The sequence below is a fragment of the Petaurus breviceps genome, unplaced genomic scaffold (genome assembly GCF_028583685.1).
Source record: "Petaurus breviceps papuanus isolate PSGF00001 unplaced genomic scaffold, PetGlider_PUasm1.0 227, whole genome shotgun sequence".
In the NCBI taxonomy this organism is placed as follows: Eukaryota; Metazoa; Chordata; class Mammalia; order Diprotodontia; family Petauridae; genus Petaurus; species Petaurus breviceps.
In genome coordinates, this window is record NW_027185896.1 from 4,222,572 (window position 1) to 4,239,419 (window position 16,848).

Genomic DNA, 16,848 nt, shown 5'->3' on the forward strand with positions numbered 1-16,848 from the left:
CCCAATCTTTATTACCCAGGCTTGAGCCCTTTCCCATCAAATACCGATTCCACAATGAACACACAGAGGAAGTAGCAAAGAAACTCATTTATCCAATTTTATAGCAAACAGAAAGTAAATATAGAATGTATACCAGACAATACAAAGTGAAGTAGGCCTCCATCCCTACCTGACTGGGAGAAAGATAATTCAACCAGGAGAGAGTCCTAGCTCTCACTCAAGGGGAGGTTCCCCAAAGTCTCTAGTGTAGGAAGCAGGGAATGGGAACATGGTGGAGACTACCAGCTGCTCTCATGTCAGCTTCTTCCCAGAGTCTAATTCTCCCTTCAGTAATCTGAAGTGGACTTAGTATCTTCCACATTCTCTTCTCTAATCTGGAAGCCAGAAGTGCCAGAAAAAGACCCTCCAACTCAAAGAGGAGTGACCCTCTCCTCTCTCCTCTAGCCAATTCTAGCCCCAGCCCTCTCCCTGCAGAGCACTGATCTCCACCAATGAGAACAGAGTCTCATACTAATGGGCTTCATGAGGCAGGTTACATTTATTAAGTAAAAACAAGCTCAGAAAAGTTAAATACAAAGAACTGCCTATCCAAATACAAGTATGGCACTCTATATAATTAGATTTCTTTATGCAGTGGGGATCACAACTCACAGCACCATAAAATTTAAAGTTAGAGGGACGGGAATATGGCACATGGATTATCAGAGCGGAAACAGAGCTCAGTACATAGAATGCTAACACTGAAAGGGGCCTGAGTTCCCTCATCTACATGTAAAGGGAGTAACTATCAGCCCAGAGCCAAATCACTACCTCTCTGGAGTGAGATTTAGATTGAGAAAAGCAATGAATGATTATTCCAATGAAACCTTTGGGATGCACATGCTCATTGAGCTTGATGGTGAAATGAAAAAGCAGTGGCGGCTAGGCTGGGACCAGCGTGAAGATGCTTCCCATCCCATTATCCCCAGACATGTCAGTTTTATGATGTGCAACAGATACTGGGACTCTGGAGGAGCGTTTGCCTTCATGTCTGCCACCGAGAGACTCAATGATGCTTTTATACAGGACCGATACTGCACCAGAGCAAGATCCTATTGCTCAGCCGATTATTAAATTTTCAGTGAGCATTTACATCTCAGCAATAGATAAAGACTCTCAGGGCTTGGTGTATTGTCTTGTCGACTGTCTAGACTTAAGAAAGTGACGGAGAAACTCTTAATAAGGCAGAGAGAACTTAAAAATGTATTATGCATACAATTTTTCTTCGGGGGAGCCAGCTGTGAAACATTTATCAGCACCCCACTGAGTGTAAAGGGCCCGGAGACCCCCGAAGCCTAGTTAGCACCTATCCCAGGTGCCCGCATGGGGTCACGGCAGGGGGCACTGAAGGAAGCCTTTACCTACAAGGCTGGAGGCTTATATAGTTTTCTCTCTGCAGGATCCTTCTCCTCTCTAGGCCTCAGTGTCCTCGTCTGTACAATGGGGGAGTTGCATTCTTACCTGGCAAGCACATGCTCGGAAGAGAGACTGAGAAGCCGCTCACAGGACGGAGGGGAGGGCCCGCGGCTCGGGGGAGTTGCCCCGCCGGACCGCAGGGGGGCGCTGTGAGAGAGCAGCGCAGGGGGAAAGCGAGGCCCCTCCCTGCAGGGAGGAGAGGGGCGTGGCCCGGATGGCGCGCGCGCTGACCGAGGCAGAGGCCCGCGCTGACTGGCGCGGGGCTGCAGTAGACGAGGAGGAGGCGATGGCCGCGGAGGCGCCTGCTCCGGTAAGAGCGGTGGTCCCGGGCCACAGAGGCCCGGGGCGGGATCGCGGCCTGCGAGAGGGAAAGCTCTGGGCCTCCAGGCCCGGCCCAGAAAAGGCCTGGGAGGGACCTGGGAGAAGCCATCGAGGCGCCACCCCCCCTCACCTTACAGAGAGGGAAACTGAGGCCCAGAGAGACAGAGTCTCCCTACTAACAGCGCTGAGCGCCCTCGTTATTTGAACCTAGGCCTCCCCAACCCAGCGCCGCGGCCCGCTGGAGGAGGGGGGAGAAGCAGGTAGCCGCCCAGAAAAGTGGGAGCCCTTCCCGTTGGAGTAAGGGAGAGAGCGCCCCGGGGGCAGAGGCTCAGCAGCAGCTGGGGGGGGGGGGGGGGGAACGGAGAACTGGTGCTGGTCACGTGACTCCCTGGGCTTTCTGGTCTGCTGGGAGCCTTTCCTCCGCATCAGCACAAATGGCATCTGTGCGGCTCCTAGTTTAGGGTTTGCAAAGGGCTTTACAGATGCGTGTCTGCCTTGAACTTGGGAAGAGAAACCTTCCTTACAGTCTTGGAACTCGAGGCAGCACCCAGGGCTGTGATGAAAGTATTTAAAGTATGCCTGGTGGAAATCCGCTTGTAGCATCTACCTTGCTTGCGGGGGGGGGGGGGGGGGTTAGTGAAATAGAAGAAATGGTGTCTGCAGTGGGGCCACTGATCAAATGGGTCAAATGAGTCCGTGTTTCTCTTGCTTGTCTCCAGGTGCCTGTGACTTTTGATGATGTGACCATGTATTTCACGGAGCACGAGTGGGGGACCTTGGAGGAGTGGCAGAAGGAGCTTTACAAGCATGTGGTGAAGACCAACTATGAAACCTTGGTCTCGTTGGGTAGGATATTATTATAGGGAAATTGGGGGGTCATATAGAATCAGATACTAGAAGAGCCCTCAAAAAACACACAGCCTAACTTGAGGTTCCCTGAAACCCAGTTCTAAAATAATCTTTTCATATCGATTAGTTTACATTTTAGAAAAAGTTTTATTGATGCCGTTTGTTTTTTAAGTTAGTTACTTGTCTGAATCTACTCCACCCCATTTTAAACTTATAAACACAGAAAACTATTAAGCAAAACAGACCAAAAAATGATTGTTTGCAGTGTATTTGATATTCTGCTGCCATGTTTCCCACCTCTCTGCAGAGAAAAGGAAAGTGTATTTCTTCTGTTCTCAGACCAAAATTGGCCTTTACATCCATCTAAGTTTGGCTGTTTTGGTGGTGTTTTCATTTGTGTTATTGTAATCATGTATATTGTTCTCCTAGTTATACTTCATTCTGCTTCAAGTTTTCCACATTTCTCCGAAGTCATCATATTTTGCATTCCATGGGATAAGCCCATTATTTTCATGATTGTTTTTTCAGCCACCCTCCAATTGATGTGCACCTATTCCAGCTTTTTGCTGTAACAAAAAGTGCTGTTATGAATATTTTGGTATATATGGGATGCAGGTGTTCTCTTTACCACTTTGGACTTTAATAAATGGATGAATAGATTTTAATAATTAGTTTAATTCAAAAGATGCTTTTGTAAGTAACAGTATAAGCCAGAAGAAGAAATCTCAAGTGGTCTTATAGCACTTAGATCCACCAAGGACAGAAGTTCTCAGAAACTCAGTCCTGATTGATGCTTCCCACAAGTTTACTTTTTATAGTCATGCAGCACCTAGAAGACAATATTATTCAATTCAGTTAATTTGCTAAGCATCTTCTATGTTCTAGGTGCCAGGATATGAAAATTAAAATAAAACAGTAACATGATAGCAGCCATAATTATTTAGTTGAGGTGAATCACCCAGAAATTGAGGGGTTTTTCACTGTATGTACTCAGACTTTCATATTAGTCTAGCCTGACACAATGCTATGTCAGGTCTATGAAATGTCTCATACCCATAATAGCCTTTTCCATATTTGTCACTGGTCTCTGTGTGCCTCAGCCTAGCTAATAGTAGTCTCCCCCAGGATTGAAATAGCCAAGAAAAAAAAAAGAAAGAAAGAAATAGCAAGTGTTATTCTCAGTTACCTCACCGTCATCTGCTTCATTTCAGTCCCACAAATATCTAATAAATACCTGCTAACAATGAATGATGCCTCAAATTTTCCTGCCTGCTGTATGTCATGTCGTTTTCTTTTTACACTTTTGACTCCACGATCTTGCCATAACTGGTTTTGCATAGTAGATCATGAAAAAAATCTTTTCTGAGCACACTCAACAAGAATTCCAGAGACTCTTCCTACCAGCCTGTATGCCAAAGAGTATCATTAAGTTCATCAATCCACCAATTAGAATTTTTTCTTTCTGTGCCTGTTCTGCGAAAGTTACTTAAAGTTCTGGGAAGAATAAATAGATGCATAAGAAAACATCCCTGTTTGCTCTCAAGGAGCTTGTTCTTTGTTGAGAACTAAAAGATAAATAGGACTTAAGGAATTGCAAACAGTGATATAAGAGATCTTTTTTTAAAGTTCAGTATAGCAGTGTAATATGTCAGGAGGCAATGTGTGATTAATTGCCAAACATGCCATAAATGTTCAGAAGAAGAAGAAATCACTGAGGTCTAGAATGAGGTTGTAAAGGCTTTACAGAGAATACTTGTGGTCGAGGTATTTTCAAAACAAAGGTTTACATGAAAGTAACAGAGTAAAGAGGATGTGAAGTGAGTAATTGCTGAAAGACTGAACTGTGTGATATTTATTAGGGACCTTCACAGAAGCTGTTTTTGCAGAGGTATTTGGATAGAAACTAGGTTTGAAGAGGTTGAGATGGAAAACTGAATCACCACAACCTCTGCTCTTCAGATTCCCCATCTCGTAATCAGCACCATCCAGCATATGAAGCCTAAGCCAGATCTTTTTCAGCTGAGACTTAGACCTTACCACCCACTTCAGAGATTATTTGAAGGTTCCTTTTTATTCAGTTGATAGTTTTAAGTGCCCACTACATGCTGGGTACTTGATACTAGATGCTAGGGATACAATGACAAAAACTGAACAGACTCCTGATTTCGAGAAACCTACCTTCTATTGGAGGAAACAACATCTACATGGAAAAGTGTATACAAAGTAATTTCCACGGTGAAGGCATTAACATTTGGGTGCTATCAAGAGAGGCTTCTTATGGGTGACAGTCATACTAGAGCTACTCTTTGAAGGCTGATAGGGATCCTAAGAAGTGGAAATGAAGAAGGAAGCAGCTTACACAAAAGCATAGAGACAGGAGATGCACAGTAATGTACAAGCAATAGCAAACTGATTTCTTGGTCTAGAATTTAGACTGAGTGAAAGAAAATAATGTCCGATGAGCCTGAAAAGGTGTACTGGAGACAGATTGTGAAGGGCTTGAAAAGCCAGAGGAGTTTTGTGTTCGGTCCTATGGGCAAGAGGCAGTCACAGGAATTTCTTGAGCAGGGGAGTAATATGATCAGATCTGTCTGTGCTTTAGGAATAAATAGGGTAACCACACAGAATATAGATTAAAGAGGGGAAAGATGAGGGTAGGAAACAGATTGGGGTGGCTGTTGCCATCTTATAAGAGTGAGTGAAGATCTGAATTAGGGGATGGCAGTGTGAGTGGAGGTAAGGGGGATCAATACATAATATATTGTGGGGCTAGAATCAATAGAAAATGGCGAGGTATTGGATGTGATGGATGAGGGAGGGAGAAAAGGCAAGGATGACTAGTTTAGTGAGCCTGAATGACTGAAAGTCTTGAGGGGGAAAGGAAATGAATTTTTGGTTTAGACATAGCGACTTTGAGATATTTAAAGGACATCCAGAAGGAGATTCCAAAAGGCAATTGGTATTATAGGACTAATAGAGTTACACAATCAAAAATTTTTAGAGACCACTGGTGTAAGAGAAGAAAAGAGGGCCCAGGACAGAGCCATGGGGTAGACACCCACATAGGTGACAGAACAAGAATATTGATCCAGCAGAGAAGACTGAGAAGGAACAACCATCACACACATAGAATAAGAGGAGAACAATGTCAAGAAAACCCAAAGGGGGCAGCTAGGTGGCACAGTGAATAGAGCACCAGCCCTGGGGTCAGGAGGACCTGAATTCAAATCCAGCCTCAGACACTTAACACTTACTAGCCATGTGACCTTGGGCAAGTCACAACCCCAATTGCCCTGCCTTCCCCCCTCCAAAAAAAGCAACAACAAAAAAAAAAAAGAAAACCCAAAGGGAAGGAAGAGATGATCAATAGTGTCAAATGCTACAAAGAGATCAAAGAGGTTGATAGCTGAGAAGAGGTCACCAAATTTGTCAAGTTTTTAAAAGGTCATTGGTAACTTTGGACAGAGCACTGTATAATGAGAAGAGGTAATGGAACAAGGAAACCTAGATTCAGATACTAGCTCCATGCTTTCCCAGGTATTTGAAATGACCAAGTGACTTCATCTCTGTGAGCCTCAATTTCCTCATCTTAAAATGGGAATACAATAACTATCATTACCTACCTTATAGGGTTGTTTTAAGGAAAATGTTTTACAAATGTTATGGTGCCATATAAATAGAATGAACTAATCCATCTCTCATCATAACAATTATTTGTTCTTACAAACTAATCAGTGTTGGATTTTTTCAAAAGTAGGTTCCAAGTCCACTGAAACTCTTTGTTTGGAAGATTTTTAAACAGGTTAGAAAATTCTGTGTCTAAGTTAAGTATGAAGATATGAAAGTTTTTATAAGTGACACACATTTTCAGCACAAAAGCTTATTTTTAAGTGTCTTCATTTAAATCTTTTGGCTCTCCTTCTAAGGACATGTTCCATCCATTTGAGCTGAGTGGTAATGGAAAATGTTTTCAAGGAAGCTATAGGAAATGTTTCTTCCAAAGTCAGTTTCTTTCAGAACTCTGTAATTTGATGTCTCATTTCTTGATAGCCCAGAATATCTTAAGACCACTCAAATGGCTCTCAAGGAATTCTCAAAACAAAAATAATTTGAATTGATTTTATTAAATTATTTATTTTCCATGTAGTAGTATTTTGGAGAGGGGAAATGGAGTTGTAAGGTAACCCAAATCACATTCCACCTGATTTGGAGCCCACCATTATTTGTCATTTTATCATAAGCCCTGTAACTGCTTGTTACAGCTTAAAGGCGTAGTCCTGGGTAAGAGTTAACCCAAGGCATAGGTCTGGCCTCTTATCTTTTCTTAAGTTAGAACTTCCCTAAATCAATAAGCCTTGAAACAGCAGCATGTATAAGAATTATGGTGCAAGCCTGTATAGAGATCATGGGGCAAGTGTATGCTGACCAAACAAGGTCCTCCACCCAAGATGTTGACCAAGCATCCTCCCCAACACCCTTCACCCAGAACATAACCCCGACCTGGTCCATGATCCTAACCTGTTCGGAGAACTCCACTGCCCCTGTGCCCTCCACCCTGTTCTAGGAAAGATCCTGATCACGTCATTGTACCCTTGCGCCATATTTTCCAAATTACCCCTGAGCTATAGATCCAACCAATGGCTGTTCTTGGCTTCTGTATGTCACTGCTTATGCTAGCTCCCCTCCCCAATTGTGGTTTTTGTGCTTTTTACCTTTATAAACTCAGTCTGTACCCCAATACAGGGCTGCCTGATTTGAGTGTATACTCCAGGCAGTCAAGCACTTGATCAATAAATCCACTCTAAATTTATCTAAAAACCCAGATCTCGGGGCGGCCAGGTAGCACAGCGAGTAAGAGCTCCGGCTTCAGTGTCAGAATGACCTGGAGATCGAATCCTGGGCTCGGACACTTAGCACCCACCCAGAAACACCTGGCTGTGTAACCTTGAGCAAGTTACTTAACCCCAATTGCTTAGGGGCGGCCAGGTGGCTCAGCGAGTAAGAGCACCGGCTCCAGTGTTGGGACGACCTGGAGATCGAGTCCCGGGCTCAGACACTCAACACCACACCCAGAAATGACTGGCCGTGTAACCTTGAGCAAGTTACTTAACCCTGATTGCTTAAAAAAAGAAAAAAACCCAGATCTCAGCTTGCTCTTATTCTCCTCACAATATGAAACAAATCACGGGTGTCTTAGAACCAAATAAGTTAAGCCTAACTCTGTTAGAATGTGAACAGTTGTATTTTGCTTTATAGCACCCCAAGGACCACATATTTTTGCATATGCAATCCTATTGTGCGTCTAATGTAAATATTTTTTAAATAAACTTAAGTTCTTCTTTGTGACCTCTGTGTAGACTGCGCCATTCCCAAGCCAGACTTGATCACCTGGATTGAACAGGGAGAAGAGCCATTTGTCAGATGTCAGGGAAACTTAGAGACAAGAGACCTGGCAATTGACTCCAGAGCTGAAGAGAGTCTTGACTTGAAGCACATCAAGATGCAACCACTTTGTGGTGAGTGAGAAAAAATGAAAACAATGAAACCAGAAAAGTATGTTAAGCTTTCCTTAGCTGGTAAACTTAAATCTTCCTTTAATGCTCAACTGAGCTGAGGTTTGGAGTCTGGACAGGTTGGGCTTCAGATGAGTGGTAAAGAGACTAACTCTCCAGGCCTCAAGACCCAAAACAAACTTCACTGTCATATGGGGGACTTAACTCAACTTAACACAGAGAGAGGAGTTATCTATTTTTTCTGCATGATCAGGATTCCTGAAGTTCTGAATTTTTTTTAAAAAGACAAAACTTTTCATGAGTCAGGAAGTCCCATGTGCTGCATCACAAGGGGAGATGTTATTATTTTGTTTTTGGCTCTTGATTTCCAATGAATAATAAACCAGGGATGCTATTGATGTTAAGGTTCGAAAGTTTGTCCCAGGACAAGGGAAAAAAAGGTTTAAGGGACAACTGGTTATCTCTATGGGTCAGGGAGGAAGAGAATTTAATGAGATTCCTGCCATCTCTTTTATTTAAATAAAAGACACCTGAAATAAAATAGGTCAGAAATCCTCAAGTACGGACAAGATTCTCTCTCTCATCGGAGACAAAGTTGAGCCCTTATCTGATTTCCTTTCCTAGGAGTAGTTCTGCCATTTGTAGCAGCCAATGTTTTCTAGAGATGTGTGTCACAGATCATCAGAATTTGAAGGAGGAGGGCAGAGGGGAGCCAGTACTGATACACCCTAGCTCAGGAGCACAGTTACTGTTCCCCCTCCTGAGCTTTCTCTCCCCAAGAGCCTTAGAAAGGCAACAAAACCAGCTGGGTGCACAGTAGGTAGAGCACTGGGCCTGGAGTCAGGAGGACCTGGGTTCAAATTCAGCCTTAGACACTCATTAGCTGTGTGACCCTGAGCAAGTCATGTAAACTCTATTTACCTCAATTTCTTCATCCATAAAATGGGGATAATAATAGTACCCACTTCCCAGGGTTGTTGTGAGGATCAAATAAGATGTTTGTAAAGCCCTGAGCATAGTGCCTGGCTATATAACTATTAGTTATTATTACTATTATCATCACCACCTGTAAGTTGTGTGACTTTAAGCAATTCAGCTCTAAGTTTGTTTACTTGTAAAATGAGGGTGAAAACATTTGCATCACATGCAAAAAGCACTTTATATTCATTAATTCACAGGGCTGTTGTAAAGGTCAGATAAGGTAATGTGTTTAAAGTGTTTTTTAATCATAAGATGTCGATAATATCACTGATTAATTGTAAGGAAAGTGAATAAAAACTTTAAAATGATAACATAGCATTCCATCATTTATTCTTTTTTATTGTCCTAAACATTGGCTAAGCCTGTTTGCCCATCATAAATTGTGGGAAAATCAATCACAATTTCTGAGTAATTCCCCTGTGTTCATTTTATAAGTTTCCACTTCCATCTCCTGGAGATTTATCATTCCTCCATCTTCCTGGAAATTTTCTTGAATATGATGGTAAAATTCAGAGGGTAATGATGATCCTGAGTTTCTCTCAAATACCTCTGTGGAAGTCATTCCATAGATTGGAAAAAGACATTCTCAGTTCTCCCAAAGCATTTCTCCTCCCCACTTGACTGGCTCCACTCAGGGGAGAAAATGTATGGACTAACAAAGGTTTTAATGTCATTTGACATGGTATACAAAGCCTTAATACTTGTTACCTGTCATCCTGAGGCATCTCCAGTTTCAATGCAGTCTCAGCAATCTAATTATATTCCATTGCATTGATTAAGAAGTGAATTTAGAGGAGGAGTGATTGCCTCTCTGGCAGCAAAACACAGGACAGGGATTGGATTTTCATTGCAGGACAAGCCAGAGAGTCAGTGTCTAACTTGGAGAAGGACCTGTAGTGATACATTCAGTTCCACAGATGTTAATTAATGATTTACATCTATATCGTACCTTTTAGGATTTTGTGTGCAATGTGCCATTTGGTCCACACAACAATGTAAGGATTTTTATCACAGTTTTGCACATGAGGCTCAGAGGAGTCATAAAGCTGGTAAATGTCAGAGCTAGTGCCCAAAACCAGACCATCTGATTCCAAGCCCAGTGTTCCCTCCCATGTAGCTTGCTGGCAGTGCTGGGCTCCATACTGAGCAGACTACCGAGGTAAATAAGACATGTTCCCTGATAGTAAGATATTGCATAAAGAAATGAGCACTGTTCTGAGTGTAAGGAAGATATGGCTTTAAATCCTGCCACAGACACTTATTAGCTCCATGGCCATGAGCAAGCAACTTCAGTGTCCCCATCTGTAAAGTGAGAATTGTCCTGGGGATCAGATAAGATGAAGTATGTAGAGCACACTGCAAAACTTACAACAATATTGTTGCAGTTGTGGTTAGCACCTCGTTAGGTCGTGAGGACTGATTGGATCTGTTTTTCATTCCAGGAGACTCTGGATCTTCAAGTGCAAGACAACAGGAAAGCCATGGACTTGACCCTCAAAACCAGAACTGGTCTGAGCCCTTACCATTCCGCTGCAGTGAGTGCAGCAAGGGCTTCACCCACAAGGCTCAATTAACCAAACACTTTAGGATTCACAGACGAGAGAAACACTTCTGGTGCACACAGTGTAACAAGAACTTTGCTGGAAAATATGAATTACTCCGGCACCAACTTCTGCATACTGGGGAAAGACCCTTCCAGTGCCCCAAGTGTGACAGGCGCTTCCGACAAAAGGGACATCTTCTCCGGCACCAGCGCCTGCACACAGGGGAGAGGCCTTTCCAGTGCCCAGAGTGTGATGAGTGCTTCAGGCTAAAAGCTGACATGAAGGCCCATCAGCGCCAGCACAGGGGAGATAAGCCTTTCTCCTGCAGTGAATGTGGTAAGAGCTTCACCAAACATTGTTATCTCAATGAGCACATGAGATTACACACAGGGGAGAGGCCCTTCCAGTGCCCAGAGTGTGGTAAAAACTTTCGAATGAAAGCAGACATGAGAGTCCACCAGCGAAGACACATCAAGGCCAGGTCATTCTGCTGCAGCGAGTGTGATAAGGCATTCCCCAAGCAGTCCAAGCTCACAGCGCACATTAAGGTGCACACCAAGAAACAGCACTACAGGGCCCTGCTCTTCGGACTGATGGACCTTGACTGGGGTTGAGGCAGAACCATAACATACAAGGTGTGATTATCAAGTACAGACTCAGAGTCAGTGGGAAGGTACTTACTATGTTATCTGGTACAGTCGGTCTACAACATTCTTAGATTGAACGAGAATCCCATCCCAATAACTTCAAACTGTTATTTATAGTTCTTTGTGGAACAAGCAATTATTTGGTACCCTATCCACATAGCATCCCCTCAAGTTGTTCTGAGTAAACTCCGGCCAATAATTTGAATGACTAAACTGGACCAAGCTGTCTTTGTTCTAAAATAAGGTAAAACTAAGAAGTAAGGAGGCTGGTGTTCTCATAGGGCTTATTAGCAAATAAGGAAGAGGTTACCAAAATGTATCACCTCTGTCGATAGAATATTCTTACTCTTTGTAAAAACCTAGGAAGTTAGGCCCTGAAACACTGTGAGACACCCCTGAATAAACCTAAGTAAAGCGTAGTCAGTATGTGAGGGATGGAAATCTTTCCCCTTCCTCTCTCAAACACGAATGGGTGAAGCTGATACTCAGCTGGACACCCTGAAGGAAGGTCCTATAAAATGTGGTTCCAGCTTCATCCTGTTGTAGGTGAGGAACTTGGTGGTTGTTTCCTTGATGTAAGTTTGCTGCTGACACGATAAATGGAGCCTCTCAATCTGAGAGCCCCTAGTTGGTGTGGAGATTCATCTAACTGCTTTGAACCTATGCATTCTCCCCAGCTTGTACAGAGCTCTCTACTGAGGGAGGACACAGTGGAACTAGGAGCCATAGTCCCTGAGGGCACAATCTAATGAATAGGAGCACTTACAAAGAAACATGACCACAGATGAATGTAGGCAAACATATCTCGGTAGTTCCCATGGATATAAGAGTTCTGAAGATGCCAACTAACATTGTCAAAATTTACCTGAAAATCCCTCATGGAGAATTTTGAGCTGGGTTGGGTAGGCAGGTAAGAGGCATCAGAGATTGAGGAAGTAGACTGCAAAAACCCATCAGGACCAGCTTTAGCTGAAGAAAAATGACTGGAAGTAGTAGTAAGGTTTTTATAGTAGGAGGAAGGCATTGAAACTAGGTCTCAGGAGGTTAAATTTGATATAATACAGAGGCATTGTGGTGTATCATATAAAGTACCATTGAAATCTGAGGGTTTAAATCTGCTCTCTAACATTTATTAGTTCTGTAACCATGAACATGTTATTTAATTCAGAACACCAATTTCCTCTTATATAAAATGTAGATAATACCTATAGACATACCTCTAACTGATGCCTATAAAGCACTTTATAAACTTTAAAGCACTATATAATTGACAAAGGCCAAGTAACTATTTTTGGAAACTGGTCTAAATTCTCCACTGTGCATTTTTGGCCCAGTGACTTTTACTTAGGGCATCATTCCAACTAGTGTTTTCAAATTCCTAACAAATGTTAATCTTTCAGATTCCAGAATGAAGAATGATGATTCCTGGGATTTTGTCAGGGATTCATGAAATTATGAATTATTCTGTATTTTTATAACATTTTATTTATGTTTTTAAATAATAATGAGTGACCATAATAAACAGTGAATCATTTTTCTATGGTGGTGTTTCACTAAAAGTTTCAGGGGGTATAATAATAACAACAAATATAGTAATAACACATTATAGTAATAATAAACCTATATACATGCACATATATATATAGTTTATTACTATAAACCGGTATATTGTGTTGTTGATTTAAAACCTGTCTGCCAACACTCACTTCCTTTATCTTAAAATAATTCTCATATTTTTTGTTCAGAATCATGAATATATTTAAAAATTAACGAATAAGAAATATTTAGTAGTATTAGTAGCCATTCATAACCTAGCCCCCTCCTACCTTTCAGCCTTTCTGACACCTTATTCCCTGATAAGTACTCATTGATCCAGTGACTTGCTTACTCTTACACTAACAAGACTGTCTCTTGACTCCAGGCATTTTGTCTGGCTATCCCTCATACCTAAAATACTCTCCCTCTTCATCTCTGCTTACTTGCTTCTTTTAAATCCCAAAAAGACAGGCCCTTGCCCTCAAGGAGGTCACAGCCTAATGAAGGAGAAAACAAGCAAACAAATATATACAAGCAACCTACACACAGGATAAAGAGGAAATAATTAGGAGTGACAAGGCACTGGAATTAAGAGGAGTTGGGAAAGGCAGAGACAAGGAGGGAAAGCATTTCAGGCATGGGGATCGTCTGAAGGAGCTGTGACTAGGCAATAATACAGTTACATAGTTTCAGAACTGATTAAGGACACAAAGTGACAGTGGTTTTATGTGCACCTGAAGAAGAGAAAAGTCAGTGGGGATATGATACCTATCTTCAGGTTTGTGGAAGAGGAATTAAATTTATTTTTCTGGTTGGCACCAGAGGGCAGACCTAGGAGCAATGAGTGGAAGTTGCAGAGAGAGAAACTGAGGCTTGAAATGAGGAAAAAACTTCCTAGGAGTTGGAGACACCCATGTGTGGAATGAACTACTGTGGGAAGTTGTAGTTCCCCCTCACAAAGGAGATTTTTGATCAAAGGCTGGATGACCCTTTCTAGGCACATCTTTTCGGTAAAGGTTGGAATAAAATGGCACCTGAAGTAATTTCCATCTATGTTTGAGTCTATTGTGGAGGCCTGAAGATTGTTTTGTTTTTACTTTAAATTGGAGACAACTCAAAACTTAGGAAGAATGCTGAGAAGGGGATCCACAGGTTATCTGTGGAATAGCTCCTAGAGGATGGAAGAGACTGGAATCAGAGAAACCAACTGGGAGGCTTTTGTAAGAGTACAGACAAGAGCTGACAATCTATTAAGAAAAGGCTGTGAAAACAGAAAAGTGGGGCAGGTATGAGTGGAGTTCTCAATGAATAAGATTTAGCAATGACTGGAGATAGGAGCATGAGGGACAAGAAGAGTCCAGGGGGACTCCAAGCCCCTGGACCTGAATGACAGAAAAGATGGTGGTGCTTTTAACTGAAACAGGAAGGTTTGGAGGAAGGATTAGCTTGGGGAAAATTTAATAAAATAATTCCTTCTAAGTATGTTGGATTTCAGGTATCTGTAGGACATCTAGTGAAGTTAACGAATAACACGGAATCTCTGTTTGGAGATTATACATTATATATAGTCCAACCTTTACCAGAAAATACTCCCCACTATAAATTCCTAACACATGGGCATGCAGACTTTGCCTGAAGACCCCCAAGTGAGAACCTACTACCTAGCAAGGTAGTCGGGTCCACTTTAGGGTACTCCTAATTAGGAAGCTTTTCCGTACCCCAGGCCTGTTATTTCTAGGTCCATCCTCTAGGGGCCAAGCAGTAAAAGGCCAATTTCCATCTGACGGCCCTTCCAACTGGAAGAAAACTTAAATCACCTCCCCCCAAGCGCCGGGTTGACACAGCGCCATTAACACTGCGCCTTGGTTCGGTGGCTGCCCCAGATTTGAACCCGAGGACCCCGGCTCCTATCTAGCCCCACTTCCTTTCACCAAGTTGCACGGCAAGAACACAAAGCCCCTCCACTGTCCTGCTGGCCCCTCCAGCACGGCTGCGGTTTGTCAGTCCTTTTTTTAATGTGCTGCCCAGAGCAAAACCAGGCTCTTAATAAATGTTTTTAATTGAATTAAACCGTGCGTGCCACGGCCAGCAGTGGGTCAGGGCTGCAAGGAAAGGATCCGAGGGACGGGGAGAGGACCGCGGGAGACCGGGAGAAACCGCAAAAGAGGCGGTCACTGAGAGGCTGGAAAAGAACCTGCCCGGAGGGAGGCGCGGCCGGGAGTTAGGAAGAGAGCCGCCCCCGCCCCAGCAGCGGAGAAAGGCTGAGCGAATCCTGGGCGCAAGGGGCGGGGCCTAGAGAAGCCCGGGATGGAGGGGGAGGGCGGAGCCGAGAGAGGTCCGGAAATGGGGGCGGGGCCGAGGGCGGAGCTTGGGGAAGGGGCGGCTCCTCAGTGCGGCCGGTGGGGCGCGTCCCCGATGCGGCTCGTGGCCCTGCGAGCGGTACCCCTGACAGCTGGGCCGAGCTCGGTGCTGCGTGCTCCCGGCCGGAGGAGACCTAGAGGCCATGGCCCCGGGGGCGCCTGTTCCGGTAAGAGCGACCGAGGCCGGGCCGCAGAGGCCCGGGGCGAGGGAGGCGGAGCTCTCGGGAAGGGTCTGCGGCCTACGGGAGGGACAGCTCTCGGCCTTAGAGTCCGGCACCCGAGGATCCCGGATCCCGAGCTGGAAGGGACCTGGGAGAAGCCATCGAGGTCTCACCCCTTCCTTTACAGAGGGGAAACTGAGGCCCAGAGAGATGGAGTCACCCAGCTACCAACACCGCGCTGACGTGGGATTTGAACCCAGGCCTCCCTGACCCCGACCTAGTGCCCTATCCCCTGCCCCATGCGGCCTCCTGGTCGGGGCTCCAGGGTGGGAGGACAGAAGAAGGGATCGGGGGAGGCTGAGCACTTGCAGCCACACAGTGGATAGACATATTAAGCGCCTACTGTGTGCCAGGCCGGTGCCGCCAAGCTGGGGGGAAGCTTAGTTTAACTGGGGAAAACAACTCGCACACAACTGTGGACAAACAAGTCAATGAGCATAAATGGAAGAGAATCAGGAGGAAGCAGACTTGCGGGGGGCTTCCCGGAACGGGGGACGGGGGTGGGGGGGCGCGCGGTCTGAGCAGGGCCTCAGAGGAAACCTGCAGACAGGGATGGGGAAGGAGCGCGGTCCGAGGATGCGGGTCAGTCTGGGAGACCGGAGAAGCCCGCACAGACAGGAACGACCCGGATTTTGAAGGGCTTTAAAAGCCAAGCAAAAGAGTTAACATTTTTTTATCCTGGAGGTTAACAGGGAGTTTCTGAAGCCTCTTGAGCAGGGGAGTTACTTGGTCAGAACCGAGCTGAGAGCACTGTCAGACTGGAGTGGAGAGACTTGACCTGCAGACCCCCTCAGATTATTTCTATACCAGAGCTGGGGCAGCATCAGAAGAGAAAGGGGGTCTCATACATGCAATCTGCTAGGAAGGTCAAATAAACATCCTTGACGACCATTGGTGAGAGTGAAGTGGTTGTAAGCATGGGTGACCCTGTACAGTAGGAGGGAGGCTAAGAAGAGGGGAGCATTGGGGAGGAAAGAGAGCGAGGTCAGTTTTGGATACGTTGAGTCTAAGATGTCTTTGGGGTAGCCAGTTCAGGTTGTCCAGTAGATATTTGGAGGTGTGAGACTGGAGGACCTGAGAGTTTAGATTGGATAAGAAGATCTGAGATTCATCTGCATAGAGATGGTAATGAAAGCTTTGGGAGCTGATGAGATCAACAAATGAAATAGTGAAGAGGAGAGGAGAGAGGAGGGGAGGGGAGAGGAGAGGAGGGGAGGGGAGGAGAGGGGAGGAGAGGGGGGGGGGGGGGAGGGGGAGAGAGGGGAGGGGGGCAGAGGGGAAGAGGGGAGGGGAGGAGAGAAGAGAAGAGAACCTAGGGCAGAACTTGGGGGACACCTATGGTTAGAGGGTGGGACCTGGATGAAGATGCAGCAAAGGAGACTGAGGATTGGTCAAGTCAGGTGGGAAGAGAACCAAGAGAG

At 44.6% G+C, this 16,848-nt stretch overlaps 1 protein-coding gene across 1 annotated transcript in view; it reads left to right on the plus strand.

Annotated features, from left to right (window-relative positions):
• Positions 1-1,619: 1,619 nt before the first annotated feature.
• Positions 1,620-16,848, plus strand: part of LOC138166899 (zinc finger protein 420-like) — a 48,471-nt gene continuing 33,242 nt past the window's right edge. Inside the window, exons 1-6 of the mRNA XM_069095388.1 lie at positions 1,620-1,765; positions 2,496-2,622; positions 7,983-8,141; positions 10,562-11,274; positions 14,936-15,124; positions 15,299-15,373. Of these exons, the coding sequence (XP_068951489.1) occupies positions 1,670-1,765; positions 2,496-2,622; positions 7,983-8,141; positions 10,562-11,274; positions 14,936-15,124; positions 15,299-15,373 (1,359 nt within the window). The 5' untranslated portion in view covers positions 1,620-1,669. The remainder of the gene's footprint in view (positions 1,766-2,495; positions 2,623-7,982; positions 8,142-10,561; positions 11,275-14,935; positions 15,125-15,298; positions 15,374-16,848) is intronic.